The sequence below is a fragment of the Mastigoproctus giganteus genome, chromosome 5 (genome assembly GCF_048544385.1).
Source record: "Mastigoproctus giganteus isolate SK-2022 chromosome 5, ASM4854438v1, whole genome shotgun sequence".
Classification (NCBI taxonomy): domain Eukaryota; kingdom Metazoa; phylum Arthropoda; class Arachnida; order Uropygi; family Thelyphonidae; genus Mastigoproctus; species Mastigoproctus giganteus.
Window position 1 is genome coordinate 182,351,386 of NC_143579.1, and position 24,622 is coordinate 182,376,007.

The 24,622-nt window shown below is 38.3% G+C and overlaps 1 protein-coding gene across 2 annotated transcripts in view; it reads right to left on the minus strand.

Moving 5' to 3' along the window:
- LOC150085900 (putative E3 ubiquitin-protein ligase UBR7) overlaps window positions 1-24,622 on the minus strand; it is a 234,275-nt gene that overhangs the window by 48,903 nt on the left and 160,750 nt on the right. For both annotated transcript variants that reach the window (XM_090373565.1, XM_090373564.1), the window contains one exon: window positions 14,594-14,725. In XM_090373565.1, the coding sequence (XP_090229691.1) occupies window positions 14,594-14,725 (132 nt within the window). The remainder of the gene's footprint in view (window positions 1-14,593; window positions 14,726-24,622) is intronic.

Genomic DNA, 24,622 nt, shown 5'->3' on the forward strand with positions numbered 1-24,622 from the left:
CCCATGACTTGCCCTGGCAGCCTGTCTGCATTGCTCAGAAAACTTCATATCTGCCTGCACAATTACTCCCAGGTCTTTTTCATTTTCTACCACCTTAAGTGTAGTACCACACAGTTGGTACGTTTCTTTGGGGTTACTTCTACCCATATGTAGTACTTTGCATTTGTCAAGGTTAAACTTCAGTTGCCACTTCTTAGCCCATCTGCCCAAATTATCTAGATCCTGTTGCAGTAGCACACTGCCATTACTGTCATTAACAACCCTGCCAACCTTTGTATCATCTGCAAACTTCGACATTAAGCCTGATATACCTTCATCAATATCATTGATATATATACAAAACAACAGTGGACCTAACACCGAACCCTGTGGGACTCCACTAATAACATTAGTCCAAGAAGAGCAGCACCCATTGATTACCACCCTCTGTCTTCTAGCACTTAACCATCCTTTTATCCATTGTAGCAACTTACCCTTAATACCATTCTGCTCCAATTTGTACAATAGTCTTCCATGCGCAATAGTGTCAAAAGCTTTCCTGAAATCCAAATATATGATATCAAAATTTTTTGCTTCCAGTTCCTTTGTAACCACATCATAATATAATATCAAATTTGTCAGACAAGACTTTCCCTTAACAAACCCATGCTGTGTCTTAATTATTGCTGCAGTCTTGTCTAGATGATCCTGCAATGCATCTTTAACCAGTGACTCCATTATTTTATCCGGAACAGAAGTTAAACTAACTGGTCCGTATTTACTCGTGTCACCCTTCGATCCCCATTTGTGAATTGGGGATACATTTGCACATCTCCAGTCCGTGGGAATCTCCCCTGAGTCCAAGGATGCTCTCATAATTATGGCTAAGGGTTTGCTTAGTTGCTTTGCCGCCTCCTTTAATATAACTGGATAGATTCCATCCACCCCAGGTGCTTTTCTTACGTTTAACTTCAACAATTTCTCTTCCACTTTGCTCTCAGTTATTACAAAATCATTAAGTATCTTGCTACAATTTCATAACCTTCTGCCATTTTCAAACCTTAATAATTCCTCACGTGTGAATGTAGATGCAAAATACTCATTCAGTTTGTTTGCTATCTGAGCAGGATCTTCAACAGTCGAACCATCGATGTCAAGTGCACCAATCAGATTCTTCCCCTTCCTTTTAGAGTTTATATAAGTAAAGAAATCCTTGCTGTTTTTCTTAGCATCTTTTGCCAAGGATTTCTCGTAATCTGCCTTCGCCTGCCGAACCTCCTTTGTGACCCGATTACAGATTAACTTATATCTGCCATAGGCTTCTGTGTCACCTGATAATTTATATGCATCCCATGCATTTTTCTTCTCTGTTAGTCTCATTAGTTCATTTGACAACCATTTAGGCCTAAACCTTGAACAATATTTCTTAATAGGTATGAACCTTTTAGTAGCTTCCATGATTAATTCCTTGAATGCTTCCCACTTAGAATTTACTGTTGGTAACATCGTCAGTTGATCCCACTGTACAGAATTTAAAAACTGTCGGAGACCACTGTACTCGCCTTTACGGAAGCAAAAACCCTTTCCTTTACCCCTGATGGTAATTAAATCTTTAAGTAAATCCCACGTCAGTACACTGTGATCACTGCCACCTAGTGGTTCTTTTATCTGCAAATTCCTAATAAATGAATGATCACTACTGATAACCAAATCAAGAGTATTACTTTCTCTGGTTGCCTCTTGAACATGCTGCTGCAGAAAACAATCATCCAATAAATCCACAAAAGTCTGACTAGTGTGCGAGTGCCCAAACCACAAGTTCCAGTCAATATCTGGGAAGTTAAAATCCCCCATTATAAGACATTCCGATTTACTAGCCCACTCTATTTCTCTGTACAATTGTTCATTGTACTCATTCAAGTCATTAGGCCTATAACATACTCCTACTCTTATTTTTGCTTTCGCAGTGCTTATGTCACACCAAATTGACTCAACAGTGCACTGTTCATCTATATCAACTGGATGCACTTCTTTTGATTTTATGTTTTTCTTTATTAACAGCATAACACCTCCTCCCTTCCTATCCTGTCTATCCTTTCTGTACACACTGTACTCCCCAAATTCCAGTTCGGCATTCCTTATATCTGTGTGACACCACGTCTCTGCTATCCCAACAATATCCGCCTTTGATGTCTTGACCAACACTTCAAATTCATCAAATTTATTTACTATACTTCTAGCATTGGTATACATGCAACTATTCTTATTCTTAATTACTCTTACACATCCCATATACCCACCTGTTTCACGATGACTGCCATCCGTCCCTGAAACCCCCAACACCCCTCGCTCCAGGTCACTACTTATTCTAATAGAAGTTGTGCAAGAATCACCTTCACCTCTGCCTACAGCTGCTGTTAAACTATTAGTCCTCGTATCCCCCCAAGCTATCAGTTTTCTGACCCACCTAACACTGCCTCGATAGCATCAGCAAATATTCTTGCACCCTTTCTATTTAAGTGTATCCCATCCCTGTAGAAGCAGTCTCTCCTGTTAACAAGTACGGTCCAGGCTGAAAAAAATTCTATCCCTTGAGCCTTGCACAATCTTTCCAGGGCCGAATTGATCAACAAGGCTCTCATCATATACTCCCTCCTATCGTGTCTGGGCAGAATTGCAGACACTTTCAACTTCAACCCTAATTCACGGCTTTTTTCATCAGTGACCTGTACTTGTTAAGTAATTCTGCCAGTCTCCTACTCTTAATATCATTAGTGCCAACGTGTACAACTATATCACCTTTTGTGCCCTTAAAAGATGATATCTGCTCTACAAAGTCATCAACCTTTGCCCCTGGCAGACATACCCTGGTCCTGTTCCACCTATCCTTTTTACAAAGGATATTCCCCGTTTCCCTGACAATAGAGTCACCAACAACTACTAGTTCCTTTGGGACCAGCGCAATCTGCCTTGGGGGTTGCCGCTGTGTTGCGTGATGACCAAGTGCAAGCTCTGGCGTTGATGTGGGCAGCTGAGAGCCTGATGGGCCCCTCAATTTAGATCTTTCGAGGGCATCCACCCTGTTCTTCAAACTCTCATATAGGCCCATAACAACGCTGAGTTGTCGCCTGATTTCCTTACACTCCTTACATCGCGTACACACAAAGACATCCCCCAAGGCAATATCATGTTCCGTTCCAGATAGTTCGGCAAACATTTCACAAGTTGCACATTTTTTAAGGCTGTGATGCGTTAGAGAATCGTCCCCCTCAGTTCACCCCCGAGTCACAGCCTTCCTGCCACTTTGTGCCCGTTGCTTTGCTGCTCTAGTTTGGGGCATGATATTTTAAATTAATAGGATCAATAAATTAAATTAAATTAAATGTCAATACTACGCTATCTAATAGAAACAATGAAGCGTATTACTGTTTCTATAATTATACGTTAGAGCTACCTAGCTACCTCAATTAAAAATTTAAATTCCCTATCACTATATACAAAAAACAATGTCTGCAAGATTCGAACGGACTAACGGTTTTATAAAGTATTACGTATATCTACAAAAACTGTTTATATAAATTAAAATAAAAATAACCAGCATAATTAGAACTATAAGACTACGTATTAAGTACAATATAAAATAACAATTATGTAAATAAAAAGCAAACACTTATCATTTTTTTCAGAGGGTGGATGGGATCTATCCAGTTATATTAAAGGAGGCAGCAAAGGTACTAAGCAAACAATTAGCCATAAATATGAGAGCATCCTTGGACTCGGGGGAGGTCCCCACGGACTGGAATTGTGCAAATCTATCCCCAATTCACAAAGGGTGATCAAAGGGTGACATGAGTAATTACAGACCAGTTAGTTTAACTTTTGTTCCGGGTAAAATAATGGAATCACTGGTAAAAAAATGCATTGCAGGATCATCTAGACAAGACTACAGCAATAATTGAGACACAGTATGAGTTTGTTAAGGGAAAGTCTTGCCTGACAATTTGATATCATATTCTTGTATCTCAGGAAAGCTTTTGATACTGTTGCACATGGAGACTACTGTACAAATTGGAGCAGAATGGTATTAAGAGTAAGTTGCTACAATGGATAAAAGGATGGTTGAGTGGGTGCTCCTCTTCATGGACTAATGTTATTAGTGGAGTCCAACAGGGTTTGGTGTTGGGTCCACTGTTGTTTTGTATATTTATCAATGATATTGATGAAGGTATATCAGGCTTAGTATCGAAATTAGCAGATGATACAAAGGTTGGCAGGGTTGTTAATGACAGTAATGGCAGTGTGCTACTGCAACAGGATCTAGAAAATTTGGGCAGATGGGCTGAGAAGTAGCAACTGAAGTTTAACCTTAACAAATGGGTAGAAGTAAGCCCAGAGAAATATACCAACTGTATGGTACAACACTTAAGGTGGCAGAAAATGAAAAAGACCTGGGAGTAATTGTGCAGGCAGATATGGAGTTTTCTGAGCAATGCAGACAGGCTGCCAGGGCAGGTCATGGGGTTTTGTCAATGATATATAGGAATTTTGCTAGCAGTGAAAAGGAGGTGATTGTCCCTCTGTATAAGGCAATGGTCAGGCCACGCCTTGAGTACTGCATACAAGTCTGGAGGCCTCATTTTTAGGAAGGATGTAGATTTGCTTGAGCATGTACAGAGAAGGGCAACAAGATTGGTGAGGGGAATGAAGGGATTCTCTTACCAAGAGAGGCTTATGTTCTGCAAATTGCAGCGGCTGGAGACTAGGCACCAGCAAGGTGATCTGATTGAGGTGTATAAGGCATTGAATGGGTTGAGCACGCTGAATTCTGATGGGATTCTTCCACTTGTTCAGACTATGAACCTAAGGGGGCATAAATTCAAATGGAGGAAAGACATGTAGAATAGATGTGCAGAAATTTGCCTTCAGCCAGCGGGTGGTTAATTGCTGGAACAAACTTCCATCTCTCGTTGTGGAAGTTGATAGGTTAAATAATTTAAGGAGGAACTGGACAAACATGTAGAGGGAATTGGTTTGTAATTTTTTTTTTTTTTGGCTGATGCTGCATAAGCTCATACACTTGCTTTCTTGCATCACATGCTACTACTACTACTACTACTACTACTGTCCAACTTCAAACTCACAGAACCAACTTTTCATCTTCCTCGTTTATTAATTCAATTGCCGTTTTCTGGAACGACCCTCCTTCATATGTATTTCTTGAAAATTACAGTCTTCAGAAGTTCAAGTCTAATGTTAACAAATATCTTCTTTCGTCTTCTCAACCTTCAACCGAAGCACGGTAGTAAGTGCTATAGGTTCTAATACCTCTTGTGTTTCGGGTTTTCTTAAAAAAAAAAAAAAAAAAAAAGAAAAGAAAAAGAGTACACTGTCACAGTGTACTCTTTCAGCACAGTTAGCATGATATGTGGTAAACTGCAAATCTGTAAAACTGTGGCTGGATATTCATACTAGCTTAAAACAAGCAGACTTGAAGCAGCTTGTGAATTATTAGGCTTAGCACAACGTAATGCATACAGGTTTGGAGCATGTGGATCTGCTGGAATGGGTGCAGAGGAGGGCAGTGAGAGTAAAAAAGCGTACTCTTACCAGGCAGAGGGTTCAGTTCTGTCAACTGCAGCACACGAAAACAAGGAACCTGTGAGGAGATATTGAATGGACTGAGTAAGCCCAAGGTTGATGGAATCTTTCTTGATGTTCAGACTACACACGTGATTGGGGCATAAAATCAAACAAAGGAGGAAGGATAGTTACAGTGCAGATGTGCTGAAATTTGCCTTCAGCCAGGGGGTGGCTGATTGTTGGAACAAATTTCTATGTGGTATTGTAGAGGTGGATAATTTGAATAAATTCAAGGAAGAACTAGAACTGTTAGGAAGAATGGGCAAGAGATATGGGAAGATTCGGATTTTTTTTTTTTTTTTTTTTGGCTCAACCAACATGCTGTATAAGCTTGCCATCTTCCATCATTTGCCACTATTAATACTAATAACATATCACAAAAACTAGTAATTAAGATTGTTGCAAGTTCATAAAAAACAAGTTCATGTATCATAAAAAACACACAATGGAACAAAATTCAAGTGATTTGAGGGTGTATTACATACAAATGATCTATAATAAAAGTTGTGTCTCCTTGTTGAATTCCTTTCTCAATTTTAAATTTGCTGCTGTCTTTGTCTAGTCTAATAAAAAGGAGGTAGCGTTCTCATATATTTTCTTCAAAATCATAATATATGCGGTTTCTATGCCTTGTCTTTCCATTCCCTTATGCTGTATGGAGTCAAATGCCTTTTCATAATTCACAAATGTCAGGCATAATGGTGTTTTTTATTCATTTGCTTTCTCCATTAGCTGTGATATTACTTGAAGGTGATCCATAGTTAAGAATTCTGTCCTAAAGCCAGCTTGCTCTTTCGGCTGATTCTCATCAAGTATTCTTTCTAATCTGTTAGTAATGGCCCTTGTGAACAACTTGTAGATGTGGGATAACAAGCTAATTGGTCTATAATTTCCAATTTCTGATTTATCTCCTTTCTTATGCAGCAAAACTATGATTGCATAATTCCACTCTTTAGGCATCACACCTTTTCTAATGCATTTTGTGAAGAGCCTTGCCAGTTTTTGTGTTATGTCCCTTCCTCCCAATTTTAACAACTCTACAGTAACTTCATCTTCCCCCGGGGCTTTCTGATTCATTTTCTTCAATGCATGTTCCACCTCATCAGGAAGGATATAGTCTATAGGCTGTACATAGGACTAAAAAAAATTACCCAATCAGGGACTGATTTGGCTACTTTATATGTCACCTCACTTCCTTTGATTCAGTAGTAGTAGTAATGGCAAATGAAGCAAGAAAGGTTACATAGCATCAGGAAAAAAAAAAAAAAATGCCACAGCTCACCCATCTGTACTCTCCAAGAATTTGTCTCATTCTTCCTTGAATTTATTCAATCTCTCCCCTTCCACAACAACAGATAGAAGCCCGTTCTGACTATCAACCATGCCACTGGCTGAAGGCAAACTTCCACACATCTATCTTGCAACCATCCTTCCTCAACTTGAATTTATGCCACCTCATGTGTGTGTAGAATGAGCAAGTGAAAGAATACCATTAACATCATTCAGCTTACTCAATCCATTCAAGGTTTTAAACACCTCATGCAGATCTCCCCGCATGTGCCTGGTCTTGAGATGCTGCAATTTGCAGAACTGAAGCCTTAGGTAAGGGCACCTTTTTTTTCCCGTCACCCGTTCCAGCAGATCCACATCCTTTCTTAAACTCCAGACCTGTATACAGTAATCAAGATGTGGCCTAAGCATGGCCTTATATAAAGGGATAATTGCCTTCTTATCTCTGCTAGCAAAGTTTTTTTGTATATCACTGACAACCCCATGAGCTGTCTTGGCAGTATGTCTGCACTCCTCAGAGAATTTCATGAGTGACTGCACAATTATCCCCAGTGTTTTTCCATTTTCCACTACCCTGAGTGTAGTACAATTGTAAGTTACTCTGGGGTTACTGTTACCCATGTGCAGTACCTTGCATTTGTCAATGTTAAACTTCAACTGCCATTTCTCAGCCCATCAACCCAATTTCCCTAGATTTTTTTTGCAGTAGCTCACCTTGATGACTGTCATTAATCACCCTGCCAACCTTTGTATCATTTGAAAACTTAGACATTAAGTCTGATATACCCTCATCAATATCATTGATAATTATTCAAAACAACAATGAACCCAGCAATGAACCCTGGTGAACTCCACTAATAACATTAGAGCAGTGCCCATTGATGGCCACTCTCTGTCTTCTTCCACTGAACCATCCCTTTATCCATAGCAATAACTAGCCTTTAATGCCACATTGCTCTAGTTTGTATAGCAGTCTTTTTTTTGTTTTATTTAGTTGTTGGCGCATCGGCTTCTGTGGCCATAATGCACCTCCCAAGGTTTTTGCAGTACTGTGATCCAGGCCCGAGGCGGGATTCAAACCCGCAACCTTTGGGTTGCCAGGCAGGCACTTCACCCACCCGGCTAGCCCGGTCGGCAGCAGTCTTATGTGCAACAGTATCAAAAGCCTTCCTGAAATCCAACTATATGAAGACAAAATTATTTTTCTTAGGAACTGCCTCATAGTGACCTATCGGATTGGTTAGACAAGACAGCCCCTTGACAAATCAATTCTGTGATTTCAGTATAATTGCATGCCTTTACTTCTTTAACCAGTGATTCCATTATTTTCCATGGAATAGACAAGGCTGCTCCATGTACCAATAGTAGCAATGCAAGAATCACTTTGACGTCTACCTGCAGTTCTAGTTAAACTATTAGTCTGTGTATCTCCCCAAGCTTGCAGGTCTGTAATTACTCGTGTTGCCTTTTGATTCCCCTTTATAAATTGGAGATATATTCACACTTCTTTAGTCCATAGGGACCTCCACTAAATTCAAGGATGCTCTCATAATTATGGTTAAGGTTTGCTTACCTCCTTTGCTGCCTCTCTTAATATAATTGGATAGATTCCATCCACCCCAGGTGCCTTTTTATTGTCCGTCCTCAACAATTTCTCCTCCACTTTCCTTTCAGTTATCACAAAGACATTTAGCTCCTTGTTAGTTCGATAAACTTCTGGCATTCCCTTCCCTAAACAATTCCTCATTTGTGAATACAGACACAAAATACCAATTCAATTTGTGCATAACCTGAGCAGGGTCATCAACAGTTAACTCATAGACATAAAGTGATCCAATGTGATTAAACCCCTTCCTTCTATTGTTAATATAAGCATAAAAGTTTTTGCTATTTTTCTTTGCATTCTTTGCTAGAGACTTCTCATAATCTGCCTTAGCTTCCCTAACTTCCTTTGTGACTTGATTACAGACTAATTTATATGAATGCCATGTACTTTTCTTCTCTGGCACGGGTCTCAATAGTTCATTTGACATCCATTTCGGTGTAAGGCTTGAACATTATTTCTTTGCTGGTATGAAAAGCCTAGCAGTTTCTTTGATTACTTCCCTTGATCCTTCTCAATTAGAATTTGCTGTTGGTAACGTTATCAATTTAAAAACTGTCTGAGACCTCTGCAGTCACCCTTACAAAAGCAAAAGCCTTTCCCTTTACCCTTAACAGTAGTTATGTCTTAAATTAAATTCTACATTAGTACACTGTGATTGCTGCCAACCAGTAGGTCTTTTACCTGCAGATTCTTAATGTATGAAGAATCATTGCTGATAACCAGGTCAAGATGCCTCTTGTTGCCTCTCAAAAATGCTGCTGTAGAAAAGTCATCCAAGAAATCCACAAAAGTCTTGCCAGTGTGAGTTGGTGAGTGACCAACCCACAAATTCCAGTCAACATCAGGAAAGTTAAAATCACCCATTATGAAACATTCTGATTTGCTGGCCCACTCTATTTCTGTGTATAGCTGTTTGTTATACTCATCACAGTTGTTAGGCCTATAACACACTCCTACTCTCAATTTTGTTTTCCCAGTGCTTATATCACACCAAACTGACTGTGCATTGCACTTGTCACACAAGTCAACTGGATGCATCACCTTAGATTTAATATTCTTCTTAACTAAGATCACAACTCCACCACCACTTCTGTTTTTTTTGTTTTTTTTAAAATTTTTAGGAGCATTAGCAACTAAGGCCATATTGCTCCGGGAATATGCGGTGCTCATTCCCTGACCTTTCCGCATCCTCCGTATTTGGTGGTGACGGGCTCGAACCCCGGTCTAATCAAGAAGCGTGTGCTACGCACTGTTGCTCCTTCCCACCACCACCACCACTTCTGTCCTGTCCCGTCTGTCCTTCCTGTACATCGTACTCTCCATATTCAAATTCAGCATCATTTATGTCTCCGCTATTTCTACAATGTCTGCATTCGACGACTTAATCACTACTTCAAATTTATCAAATTTATTTACAATGCTACTAGCATTAGTGTACCTGCAAGTATACATGCACGTGTTCTTACTCTTGTTACCCTAACACAGCCCATGTCTTCATTTGTTCCAGGACAAACAGCAGGGCCTGAAACCCCAGTACTTTGCTTTTCAGGCTGCTCCATGTACCAATAGTAGCAATGCAAGAATCACTTTGACCTCTACCTGCACTTCTAGTTAAACTATTAGTCTGTGTATCTCCCCAAGCTTCCAGTTTTCCGACACACCTATCACTGCCTCGATAGCATCAGCATATATTCTTGCACCTCTTCTATTCAAGTGTATCCCATCCCTGTAAAAAGTCTCTCTCTCTGAAGAAAAATTTTACCTCATGAGCATTGCACATTCTCTCCAGGGCTGAACTAACTGGAAAGGCTCTTGACATATACTTCCTCCTATTGTGTCTGGGAAGACACTTTCAAATTCAATCCTAACTCGCAACATTTCACCAATATTGCCCTGTACTTGATAATGGGTACAACAATATCACATTTCGTGCCCTCAAAAGATATCTGCTCTACATCATCTACTTTTGCCCATGTCAGGCATACCCTGGTCCTATTCTGCCTATCTGTTTTGCACAACACATTTCCAAATGCACAAGTGTGAGCTCTGGTGCTTAATTTTTTTTTTTTTTTTTTTATGAAACCCCAAACACGAGAGGTATTAGAACCTATAAGTACTTAGTACCGTGCTTGGGTTGGAGGTTGAGAGGACGAAAGAAGATATTTGTTGACATTCAACTTGAACTTCTGTAGACCGTAATTTTCATGAAATACGTATGAAGGAAGGTTGATCCAGAAAACGGCAGTTGAATGAATAAACGAGGAAGATGAAAAGTTGGTTTTGTGAGTTTGAAGTTGGACAGGAAATGGATGTTGGTTGGTGGCAGCACATGTTCGGATTGTTTTGAAAGAGAGAGAGAGAGCAGGAATTATAGAAGCCAATTCAGAAGAACAGTGCCCTTGGAAGTATCTGTAGAAAAGGCATGCAGCAGAAACAGTACGTCTATGAGACAGAGAGTGGAGACTGTTACAGATTTGTCATTAATTAACCTAACTGCCCTCTTCTGAACGGAATCTAGAAGCCTGAGAGAGGTTTTCGGGTCACCTCCCTTAGATGTGGAACAATATTCCATGGTAGGGCGGATTTGCGATTTGTACAGAGTGGAAAAGCTGTTTGGAAGAAAAGTAACATTGGGAGCAAAAGAGAAAACCAAGTTTTTTAGATGCAGAGAGAGCAATATTTGTAATGTGCTTGTGCCAAGAGAGATTAGAAGTCAGGGGAATCCCCAAAAGAGATATATCGTCTTGCCTAGAAATTGGAGTGTCACCAAAGATAAGCATAGGAGCAGAAGAATCCTTTTTGTGAGATATAAGACAAGACTGAGTTTTAGAAGAATTGAAATCAACTAAGTTGTCTTTGCCCCACTGGAGATTGGCATTTAAGGAATTGGTAGCGGATATTTGAGAAGTTGAAGTTGATTGAGCAGGGTAAGGTTTCTCAAACTGGAAAGCGGAATATAATGTGCCATCATTGGAAAAACTATGGATAGGATTTCCAGTCAATGGAAGATGGTCATTAATATAAAAGAGAAAAAGAGTGGGGGAAAGAACTGAACCTTGGGGAACACCAGCATTAGCAGAGAAGTTAGAAGATAGAGAGCCATCAACCATCACCCTCAGTGAAACGTCAGAGAGAAAACTGGATAACAAATTACAAAAAACAGTTGGTAAACCATAAGATGGAAGCTTGTTTAAAAGACCTTTATGCCAAAAACGACCGAAAGCCTTTGAGATTTGAAAAGCAACTGCTTATGTTTCACTGAACTTTCCATTGAATTCGTCCATAAATTTGCTACATAAGCCAGAATATCACCTGTGGATTGACACTAACGGAATCCATACTGGCAATCAATGGTCAGATGGATGGTTTCCAGATAGTTTAAGAATTGGCAGTTAATTGATTTCTCTATTATTTTAGAAAGAGAAGAAGTAACTGCAATGGGATGATAATTGGATGGGAGGGATTTGTCACCCTTTTTAGGAACTGGCTGGATATGAGCAAATTTCCAAGCAGAAGGAAAAGTACCTTTGGAATATGAAAGTGAAAAAAGGCGGCAAATAACAGGAGTAAATTGAGGAGCACAAGTTTTGAGAACAAGTGTAGAATTACCATCAGGACCTGGAACTTTCTGAGCATCAAGTTTTGTCCAAATCCTTCTGACAGAAGACCACAGGAGGCATTGAATGGAGTGTGTTGGAAATGGTGGGAGGTGTTTTACCAAGATCATTAATACATGAGTTGGAAGAAAAAAATTGGATGCTAGCAGGTCAGCTTTATCATTGGCTGAAGTGACAACAGAACCATCTGGCTTTGACAGAGGTGGGAGCAGAGATGGGCAAAAGTTGTGGCCAATAGCTTTGGCAATTTACCAGAATTCTCGATTACCATTAGGGCAAGAAGCAAGTTTTCTACTCTTAGCCTGTTCAAAATCTAGTTTCTACTGATTAATAACTACAATTGTTAGGAGCTCTGGTGTCAGAAAATGAAACTGAAGAATTGGAAACAAGCCAATTACGATATGCAACATTCTTTTCTTGAACAGCCTTAGTATATTTATTGGAAAACCATGGTTTAGATAAAGAATGAGATTTTAAGGTGGTGTGTGGAATAAAGAATTCCATTCCTACAAAAAGAATATCACTGACACAGTCTGAGCAAACATTGACATCAGAAGTTTTGAAACAGTAATCCGACCAATGAAAAAAAGAAAAGTAATCACGCAGGTCATCCCATTTTGCATTCTTGTAATGCCAAACAACACGAGGTTGGGAATAGCCATGAGATAAAGGTTCCATTGGAGAAGAGAAAATCACCAAGTTGTGATCTGAGGTGCCTAAAGCACCACTCACTTCAACCGCGTACTTAGAAGGATTGTTTGTGAGAAAAAGATCAAACATGTTGGCTGTATTGTTAGGATTGTCCGGTATTCTGATAGGTAAATGAATAATCTGTGCGAGGTTTCTAGTCACACCGACCCAGCTGGGTCGGTGTGACTAGAAAACAGAAGCCAGCTGGAGTTGTGAACATTAAAATTACCAAGGAAAATTACCTCACTGTTAGGAAAGTTGGACTAGAGAAATTCAAGTTTCAAAGAGAGGAAGTCAAAGAGTTCCAAATGATTAGTGGATTTGGGAGAACGGTAGAGGCAACAGATGAATTTGACAGAATGAGGTAGAGAGCTTTTAAGCCAGAGAAGATCGAAAAGAGGAGATTCCAAATTACCAAGTCTCTGACAGGGACTATCGGAACGGACATATGCACAAGTACCACCTTCAAGGCGAAAGGAATCATAGAGCGAATAATTTGGGCAACTGATATGAGCAGTAGTTGAATCAACTGATAACTGAGATTCTATCAGAAAAAGTACATGGGGTTTGGCAGACTAGAATTACAAATAGATATCATTGAGATTAGAACTGAGGCCACATATATTTGTGAAATGAACAAGGAAGTGTTTAGGAGGTTTAGATCTTTTCACAGATAACTTTGCTCTATTAGTTTGACAATTCATGGTGTATTGAATAGTAAGAAAAAAGTGGGCGGGACATGCTGTACAAAGCAATGAAATTTTTGGATATGACGTACACATGGGAAGAATATACCCAGATCCTTGACATAAGGTGGCCTCGACAACACCCCAGCATACACGCTACTTGGATTCCATCTAGTCACTATCTGGCAGAGTAGAGGTAGCAAGATTATACACTAGCTGATCCGGAAGCCTCCTAGAGAGTTACCAATAGGTCTGGTTCGGTGGACTGTCTAACAGCTAGCCTTCAAACACCGTTTTAGAGCTGTACCCTTGAAATGTAAGGAAGATTGGATCTCGCCAAGGTGTTCATCATAAACTGGAAGGACATCAATCATACTGTATGATGGAAGAGATGGGGGAGAGTTGACTGGAACTTTGCTCTGGAGACTAAACACGCGTTGCACCACTTCAAGCCTCCAATAAGAAAAGTGGTGGTATTGCACCAGTTGATTAGTCATCTACCACCTAGTACTGCCTGGTAACACAGAGGAGCAGCATTCCTCTGTGTGGTGTGGGTGCCACGCCTCGAACCCTGCTTACGTTAGTTCACACTCGGGTGGTCATACAAAGTGCACTTGCGCATGGGGGTTATACCCAGGATTACTAACAGTCTCACCATCGTGAAGGTGAAAGCAGAGGATTTGGCTGTCACAGACCATCCACACTTCGCCGAAATTAGGTCCACTTGACTTGAGTGTCACCTGAATATCAGTACCATCAGCGTTTTAGACTCCTGGGTAGCAAGCACAGCTTGTCTGGCATATCTCAGAGACTGCATGTGACAGTCTCAAGTACCATCATGTAATACCTTACATGCCAACAACTTTAGACATTACAATTACCAAAACTTTAAGACCATGGAGTGTTTGCTATGCAGAACTAGGTTTAATATACACAAAATTATAAGTTTACAAAGTTGTAAAGCTGATTTTAAATTATCCCATATATTCAGTAACCTGGCAACAGTATTTATAAATCTGAAATATACATTTGCAAATAAACAGTCTCATCAAGATAAAAGGGTAAAAGAAGACTGAAGAACTTACCTTACACTCTAAACAGTTGCAGAGCCGACGCCTCCAACCTTCTGGCAAAAATATTGGTCCATTTTTTGGAGGCATGTTGAGTGCCTTTAATGTCTTTAAAAAGCAACTTTCTCCTGAAGTTTCTTCTGACTTCTAAAAGGTAAAAGATTTTCTTAAAAATTTATTGAAATTGAAATATAAAATGAAAATCAAACACTGATATCTTTAATGAAGAGAAAATATACTAGAGAATTTTTAAGCCAATTATAATTTTTCTGATGAAATTTTGTTAAAGTAGTAGTAGTAATAGTAGTGGCATGTGATTCAAGAAAGCAAGTGTATGAACTTATGCAGCATCAGCCAAAAAAAAAAAAAAAAAAAAAATTACAAAACAATTCCCTCTAAATGTTTGTCCAGCTCCTCAAATTTATTTAACCTATCAACTTCCACAATGACAAATGGAAGTTTGTTCCAGCAATTAACCACCCACTGGCTAAAGGCAAATTTCCGAACTTCTGTCTTTCCTTAATTTGAATTTATGTTCCCTTAGGTTCGTAATCCGAACAAGTGGAAGAATCCCTTCAGAATTCAGAACGCTCAACCCATTCAATGCCTTATACACCCCAATCAGATCACCGCGCAGGTGCCTAGACTCCAGCCATTACAATTTGCAGAACTTAAGCCTCTCTTGGTAAGAGGATCCCTTTATTCCCTCACCAATCTTGTTGCCCTTCTCAGTAGACGCGGGCGCCTCCATAGCCAAGTGGGCAGGAGCAGCAGTGCGCAGCACACGCTTCTTGATAAGACTCAGGGTTTGAGCCTGTAACCCAAATACGGAGGATGCGGAAAGGTCAGGGAATGACTACCGCATATTCCCGGTGCAATATGGCCTTAGATGCTAATGCTCCTAAAAACCAAATAACAACATCTGTACACGCACAAGCAAATCTCCATCCTTCCTAAAATGAGGCCGTTGTTTTGGTTTTTAGGAGCATTAGCAACTAAGGCCATATTGCTCGGGGGATATGCGGTGGTCATTCCCTGACCTTTCCACATTTCCCATATTTGGTGGTGACGGGCTCGAACCCCGGTCTAATCAAGAAGCATGTGATACGCACTACTGCTTCTTCCCACCTGGTTACGGAGGCACCCAAAACGAGGCCTCCAGACCAGTATGCAGTACTCAAGGCGTGGCCTGACCATTGCCTTAAACAGAGGGACAATCACCTCCTTTTCACTGCTAGCAAAATTCCTATATATCATTGACAAAACCCCATGACCTGCCCTGGCAGCCTGTCTGCATTGCTCAGAAAACTTCATATCTGCCTGCACAATTACTCCCAGGTCTTTTTCATTTTCTACCACCTTAAGTGTAGTACCACACAGTTGGTACGTTTCTTTGGGGTTACTTCTACCCATATGTAGTACTTTGCATTTGTCAAGGTTAAACTTCAGTTGCCACTTCTTAGCCCATCTGCCCATATTATCTAGATCCTGTTGCAGTAGCACACTACCATTACTGTCATTAACAACCCTGCCAACCTTTGTATCATCTGCAAACTTTGACATTAAGCCTGATATACCTTCATCAATATCATTGATAAATATACAAAACAACAGTGGACCTAACACTGAACCCTGTGGGACTCCACTAATAACATTAGTCCAAGAAGAGCAGCACCCATTGATTACCACCCTCTGTCTTCTAGCACTTAACCATCCTTTTATCCATTGTAGCAACTTACCCTTAATACCATTCTGCTCCAATTTGTACAGTAGTCTTCCATGCGCAACAGTGTCAAAAGCTTTCCTGAAATCCAAGTATATGATATCAAAATTTTTTGCATCCAGTTCCTTTGTAACCACATCATAATATCCTATCAAATTTGTCAGAAAAGACTTTCCCTTAACAAACCCATGCTGTGTCTGAATTATTGCTGCAGTCTTGTCTAGATGATCCTGCAATGCATCTTTAACCAGTGACTCCATTATTTTACCAGAAACAGAAGTTAAATTAACTGCTCTGTAATTACTAGTGTCACCCTTCGATCCCCCTTTGTAAATTGGGGATACATTTGCACATCTCCAGTCCATGGGGACATCCCCTGAGTCCAAGGATGCTCTCATAATTATGGCTAAGGGTTTGTTTACTTCCTTTGCCACCTCCTTTAATATAACTGGATAGATCCCATCCACCACCCCAGGTGTCTTTCTTATGTTTAACTTCTACAATTTCTCCTCCACTTTGCTCTCAGTTATTACAAAATCATTAAGCACCCTGCTACAATTTGATAATCTTCTGGCATTTTCAAACCTTAATAACTCCTCATGTATGAATGTAGATGCAAAATACTCATTCAGTTTGTTTACTATCTGAGCAGGATCATCAACAGTTGAACCATCGATATCAAGTGGACAAATCAGATTCATCCCCTTCCTTTTAGAGTTTATATAAGTAAAGAAATCCATGCTGTTTTTTCTTAGCATGCTTTGCGAAAGATTTCTCGTAATCTGTCTTCGCCTGCCTAACCTCCTTTGTGATTTGATTACAGACTAGCTTATATCTGCCATAGGCTTCCGTGTCACCGGATAATTTCGCCAGATAATTTATATGCATTTTTTTCCTTCTCTGTCACGAGTCTCGTGTTCATTTGATAACCATTTAGGTCTAAACTTTGAACAATATTTCTTAATAGGTATGAAACGTTTAGTAGCTTTCACGATTAATTCCTTGAATTCTTCCGACTTAGAATTTGCTTGTTGGTAACATCATCAGTTGATCCCACTGTACAGAATTTAAAAACTGTCTGAGACCACAGCATTCACCTTTATGGAAACAAAAACCATTTCCTTTACCTCTGATGGTAATTATATCTTTAAGTAAATCCCACATCAGTACCCTGTGATCACTGTCACCTAGTGGTTCCTTTATCTGCAAATTCTTAATGAAGAGAAAATATACTAGAGTATTTTTAAGCCAATTAAAATTTTTCCAATTAGTAATATATTAAATAATGCATGCAGAGATAATACTATGATAAGCTGTGAGCCACTCTAATGACATAAGGTGAAATGGTAGAAAACTCATAATATATTATTTAAGGTCATTGTTAATTATGATGCATTGTTTGTAACATACTGCAGGCTAATTGGTTAAAATAATTACCTTCACTCTATACTCTGGAATCATTACTAGTGACTTACTTTGTCCATCACAATAATGGTTCCAGCACCGTGTTGATAACACTAGTTCAAGCAGGAAGAAGGGAAAAAAAAAACACCCACCAACAAGAAAAGTGGAGGCTGGAGAGATATAAAGAAATATTAGTGTATTAGTGGGCATTTAAATATTGAGTAAAGTGATTCAGAAAGCTGTAAAATCTTTCAACTGTGTCATGAGTTATTATGTTAGACGAGAGAGAGAGAGAGAGAGAGAGAGAGAGAGAGAGAGAGAGAGAGAGAGAGAGAGAGAGAGAGAGAGAGAGAGAGAGAGAGAGAGAGAGATAGATAGATAGATAGATAGACAGAGAGATTTAACAATATGAACGGCAATCTGATGAGCATTAATATTTTATTGAAGTAGTTTAAATGGCATTTTTTCATTTGGTAACTAGAAATAGCAAGCAGTATGGTCGTTCGTGAAAAATAATGATCATTCTTTATTGAACAGCCCTCTGTGTCTTGAACAGTTTCTGTGTCTATATTTTTTAGACACAGAAACTGATTTATACTGTACTATTTTCACAAGTATTAAGACAAATGCAGTCACCCAGAACCTGAATTTATGGAAAACTGTTTTTTTGCACTTGTATGACAAAGATAAGAAATATATATATATATAAATACACAACATTTGTAAATAATAAGAGAAGTTTACATCAATATAATATGAACACTTCCGTATGATACTCTCCAGAAATTAAAACGAAATAATCGTTTTAATACGGTCGAAAAGCATTATCAGCATCAGGAAGGAAAATCGTTTTACAATTTTTTTTGTTAAATTCTTTTAATTAATTTTTTAAATTATTTGTTACTCTAATGTAAGTTTTTTGAATTTTCGTTTTAATTTCTGGAGAGTATCATACGGAAGTGTTCTATGTACTATATTGAGGTAAACTTCTCTTATTATTTTACAAATATTGTTATCAACGTAGAACGTATTCAGCATTACAGCTCTGGTTCATACTATATAAATACACAACAACAACATGCATCTTTACAGCACAATATGAAGGATACTTGGGGAATCACAAAGTTTGTTCTGCTGTGGAGATGAAGATCATTCCATTTACTAGGCAGTTTTAATTTTGATAGTCAAACAAAGTTACAAGAAAGGATGGCAGAGTCTTTGTACTTGTCATATCAAGGAATACATTTCCATCAGCTCAGACTGACCTTTTTCCTCAAGAGGAAAATGATCAGACTAAACTTATGGAAATCTTTGTACTTGTCCCACCAATACAAAATATCCTACATAAAAATGAGTATCAAGTAATTGATAATTCTGCCATGACCGAATTATCAACAGAACTCTAAATAACCACAATCCTCAACCCAATTCAGTTTGTTATATGGCTAGGCAGAATTCAGACAAACAATAAAACAGACAGCACATAATTTAATATATCCCCAGTCTCAGCAAGGAGATAGTGAGGACTGCTAGGGAAAAAACAACATGAGAACAACTTATCACTGACAAATCAGTTCCCCGGGGACTGACTTAATAATATAATTACAATCAATATCACTTTGTTAGTGAGGGAAGGAAGAGGAGAGGAGAGGAAACCAAGAGAAAGGGAGGGAAAGATACTGCTCACTTTTTATCAACATTGTATGTGCCAGATTAGTAGCCACAATTTGGTGCAGTTGGCTCTCGTGCTGCTAAAAGAATACTGTGTTTGATTAAATTTGAAGACATTATTTGGAGTGCTGCTAAGCAAGAAAGATTCAATAAAGACACTTTTTCAAGTGAAGTATTTTAATTGGTTTATTGGTATTCAATGGACAATTGGTACAATTAGACCCCCCAAACAATCTCAATAACTAAATAAAACTGTAAAACAGTAATTCTAACTGGAGGAACTCAACTTCAAGATAAAGGTCTTTAGTGTCGTATAATTTGGTCTCCTGCAGTGAGATTTTAGAACTCTTCCCAAATCCAAAAATCCAGGCTTAAAGATGGATTTCCAAAATGAAATCTGAAACACAGCTAATCTTATTTGGTTACTGGGGTTGTATTTGAGGTCTAATTGTACCAAAAGTCTTTGCACACCAATAAACTAATTAAAATACTTCTTGTGGAAAGTGTCTTTATTAAATTTTTCTTACTTAATGCTGTGTTTCTTTTTGTTTCATTCTTGACATTAATTACATATTATTTTTATGAGTGTTCATAACTTTAAACAATATACTTATTATATAGCCTTAAGACTATTTTTATAATTTGAATTTTATTTCTTGATGAATAACACGACTACAAAATTGTATGATGGCCCTTTTTACCTCTAAGTGGAATGTTCTGAAACTTTTCTATATTTCCTGTTAACCCTGTAATTTGTTTATTTTTGAGAAGAAATCGATATTTTAACAGAACCTTGAGATACCAGTTAGAAGACAAAAACCAATCTATCATTGCATACAGTGAGCAGTCAAAGAGGTAAGTGACTATATTGCCAAAATCAGAAGGCAGACCTTGATGGAAACTTGCTTAGAAGGTATTTATAACAAGCCTGATTGAATCTCTCCCAATTTTTTCAAGGGTTCTGTCCATGAATGAGTGACACAAGCCAAGATATCATTATGGATCAGCAATGACAGAATCCCTATTGGTAATCATTAAGTTGAAATAGGGACAACTGGTGATAAATCAATGAAACGGTGTTCTCCCTCCCTCCCGTCTCAGGAACTGGCTAGGTACAAGCTAATTTCCACGAAGAAGGAAAAACGCAAAAGTATTTTTTATCTGAAGCATATTCATTGTTATTCTTTCTTGTATAATTCAACACGTACATGCAGTGGTTTAAAAGGAAGGCATACAGCACTCGCTTGAAATTGCCTATTTTTGTATTGTTAATGAACAGTGTATTTTGATTTTAGTGGTGTGAGCAAAATGGATTATATGAACATGCACCACGATGCAAGTTAGAGGTAAAGTAATTCCTCACAAACTTTGTAAGGGTTGGGGGGGGGGGATGTTCCTGAAAAATACCCCTTTTGGAAAACTATGGGTGTCAAAACAGAGATCCTATATGAAATAGAAGGTTGGGAGAAAAAACATATCCATTATTGTCAGTACAGTATGAAAAAAGATAAGAATAAGCTGATGGAACAAGATACACATACATGGAGACACACTAAATGTTGACTATCCTCCTGGTCTCACTTTCGTTTTATGTGGTGAAACATGGTAATCTTCAAGACATTATGAAAACAAGTCTAAAGAATGTAAATTTTAGTCATAAACATAATCCTATAGAAAGGTAGTGACATGTATGGCCTCCGTACTCAGGAGCGGGAGTGCAGTAGCACACGCTTTATGAGTAGAGCGTGTGCTACTGCCGGGGTTCAAGCCTCTGACTGCTAAATATGGTCGATCTGCCAATCCGCACTGGACCGGCGTGGCAGATTATGGTCCATTTCCCTCTGAATTGTTGAGGAGGCTTCCATCCTGCAGTGGGTTGATAATGGCTGCAGTTTAATGTTCACATGCAATACTGCACTGATGAGTGCACTGAGCACATAAGTTTATGAATGAATGCAGAAAAGTTGTCAGGATCCAGATGCTTTGTGGCATCAAGGTTATTCAGGATTCTTTTAATACCTTTCTGTCAGAAATGAGGAAGGAATTGGGTGGGACATGTTTGGCATGGAAAAGGAAGGTTTAATGAGTTCACCTGTGAAGAGGTTAAATGGCGCTTTCCAAACTTTTTGATGCTGATGTTGCAACTGTTTTCAGCACTTATGTACATGCGAAAAACAATGCAACACCATACAATATATGCACCCTAAAATGAATCTCCATTGATTAACAACTTGTCACAAAAAAAAAAAAAAAAAAAAAAAAAAAGATACTGGAATCTAATATGCTATAATTTATGACCTGTGACATTGCTGATCTCATTTTCTCCAATATGTGACATGACTAACTAAATGCCACAACCTATCATTAATAGACATGTACCATGGAATGATGCAATAATTTTGAATACCTACTTCAAATTGGTTTCTAACACAACTATGAACGCTTTATAACTGCTTTATATCAGGCTATCAATAATGCACAGCTGCTGACTTTTGAAATGAAGGAGATTGAGTAACTGTAAGCAGGGATTTTTACAGCACAATATGCTTTTTAAATTAGTTTACCTAGGATTTTTTTTGTCTGCAAATTTCTGTTTGGGTTGTCTATTAGACATCAGCTGATTAGGAGTACTACAAGATGTTACAAACTCTGCCCTCTACAGAAATGAGAAGCCAAAAATTTTTTTTTTTTTTTTTTTTTTTTTTATGAAAACCCCAAACATGAGAGGTATTAGAACCTACAATACTTAGTACCGTGCTCGGGTTTGAGGCTGAGAAGACGAAAGAAGATATTTGTCGATATTATACTTGAATTTCTGTAGACTGTAATTTTCAGGAAATAAGTATGAAGGTTGTTCCAGAAAATGGCAGTTGAATGAATAAACGAAGAAGATGAAAAGTTGGTTCTGTGGGTTTGAAGTTGGACAGTAAATGGATGTTGGTGGTGGCAGAACATGTTCGGACTGTTTTGAAAGAGAGAGCGGGAATTATAGAAGCCAATTCAGATGAACAGTGCCCATGGAAGTATCTGTAGAAAAGGCATGCAGCAGAAACAGTGCGTCTATGAGACAACAAGTGGAGAGACTCTGTTAGAGATGAGTCATTAATTAACCTAACTGTCCTCTTCTGAATGGAATCTAGAAGCCTGAGAGAGATTTTGGGGGCACCACCCAAGATGTGGGAACAATATTCCATGGTAGGGCGGATTTGCGATTTGTACAGAGTGGAAAAGCTGTTTGGAAGAAAAGTAATGCTGAGAGAAAAAGAGAAAACCAAGTTTTTTAGATGCAGAGAGAGAGAGAGAGAGAGAGAGAGAGAGAGAGAGAGAGAGAGAGAGAGAGAGAGAGAGAGCAATATTTGTAATGTGCTTGTGCCAAGAGAGATTAGAAGTCAGGGTAATCCCCAAAAGAGATATATTGTTTTGCCTCAAAATCGGAGTGTCACCAAAGATAAGCATAGGAGCAGAAGAATCCTTTTTGCGAGATATAAGACAAGACTGAGTTTTAGAAGGATTGAAATCAATTAAGTTGTCTTTGCCCTACTGGAGAATTCCTGGAAATCGGCATTTAAGGAATTGGTAGCGGATATTCAAGAAGTTAAAGCTGATTGAGCAGGGCAGAATTTCTCAAAATAGAAAGTGGAATGCAATGTGCTATCATCGGCAAAACTATGGATAGGATTTCCAGTGAATGGAAGGTCATTAATATACAAGAGGAAATGATTGGGGGAACACCAGCATGAGTGGAGAAGTTAGAAGACAGAGAGCCATCTACCATCACCCTCAGAGTGAACAATAAGAGAGAAAACTGGATAACCAATTACAAAAAACCATTGGTAAACCATAAGATGGATGCTTGCTTAGAAGACCTTTATGCCAAACACGATCAAAAGCCTTTGAGATGTCATGAGCAACTGCTTGTGTTTCACCAAACTTTTCCATTCAATTTGTCCATAATTAGGTAACATAAGCCAGAATATCACCAGTGGATTGACACTGACGGAATCCATACTGGCGATTGTTGATCAGACAGAACGTTTCATGTATAACAATGTCACTGTTGTTTATACTTGGATGTCAAGAGCATTTCCAAAGCTCACCAGAAACAAAGGATCTAAAATCAGTCTTCCCACCACATGGTGGAATATTCTCTCCCGCTGAGCACTCACTGCTATGAAAAATTGTTAAAATGCCAAGCATGGTTTGCGATAATTTGTTATATTTCAAGCACTTCATTTTGCACTGTCAGTTCCCCAACCAAGGACCACTGTATTTCGATTCATTTTTCTTTTGAAATAGTATGGTAGGTTCTCACACTGATATTACCAACTATCAACTCCTTTATTTTCAATGATATTTAGAAGTATAGGGAGAAACGTGTTTTTTTTTATTTTTTATTTTTTGCAAAAATGAATCACTTGAATTTTGTTAAAAAAAAAAAAAAAAAGTTCTCAGTGTAGTGCTACTGGTTCTCAAAATGCAATTATATTTAATTTAACTAATATTTAGTTTACAAAAACACACTGGTAGCCTGCTATTTATAAATCATATCTGGAACCAGCGGACTTGACTGTCAAAACGAAACACACACTTTGGTCATAGGAATTTATGATTAAAAATTCAGTTGGAACCAAACTAAGTTTGCGATTTACCAAATTTATTTATAAAATCATACAGCCTTTGCTATGGATTTATTAAATATTTCAACTATGAAATATATTAATAAAATGTGTGCTGATAATACCTAATCATTTAAATATTAATTGCATTGTATCAGCACAAAAATCACCTCAATGGAACAATTTTGGTAGAAATACACTAACTAATGATTTATTTCTTTTTTTTTTTTTTTTTTACTGTATGAATAAAAGACTTATGGCAAAGGGCACCACAAATATTTTGTGGCATATTATTAATACAGGCACTCCCAATTTACATAAATTCAACTTTACGTAAGTTTTTGCTGGCCAGTGCAAATTGAAAAAAATATATGGAAACGTATTTTGCATCCCATAGGAATAAATGGAGGTATTGTGAAAATAGTGTAATCTGAACCAAATAAGACATTATTTATTTATTATTTTTTTTATTTATTTATTTATTATAAGTTGGCATACTTCTGGTATTCCGATCCTTAAAAACTTCTTCACACATGGATGTAGATGCAAAATATTTATTTAGTTGGTCAGCAACCTGAACAGGATCATCAATAGTTATGATATTCGTATCTAGTTGGCCAATGTTGTTCA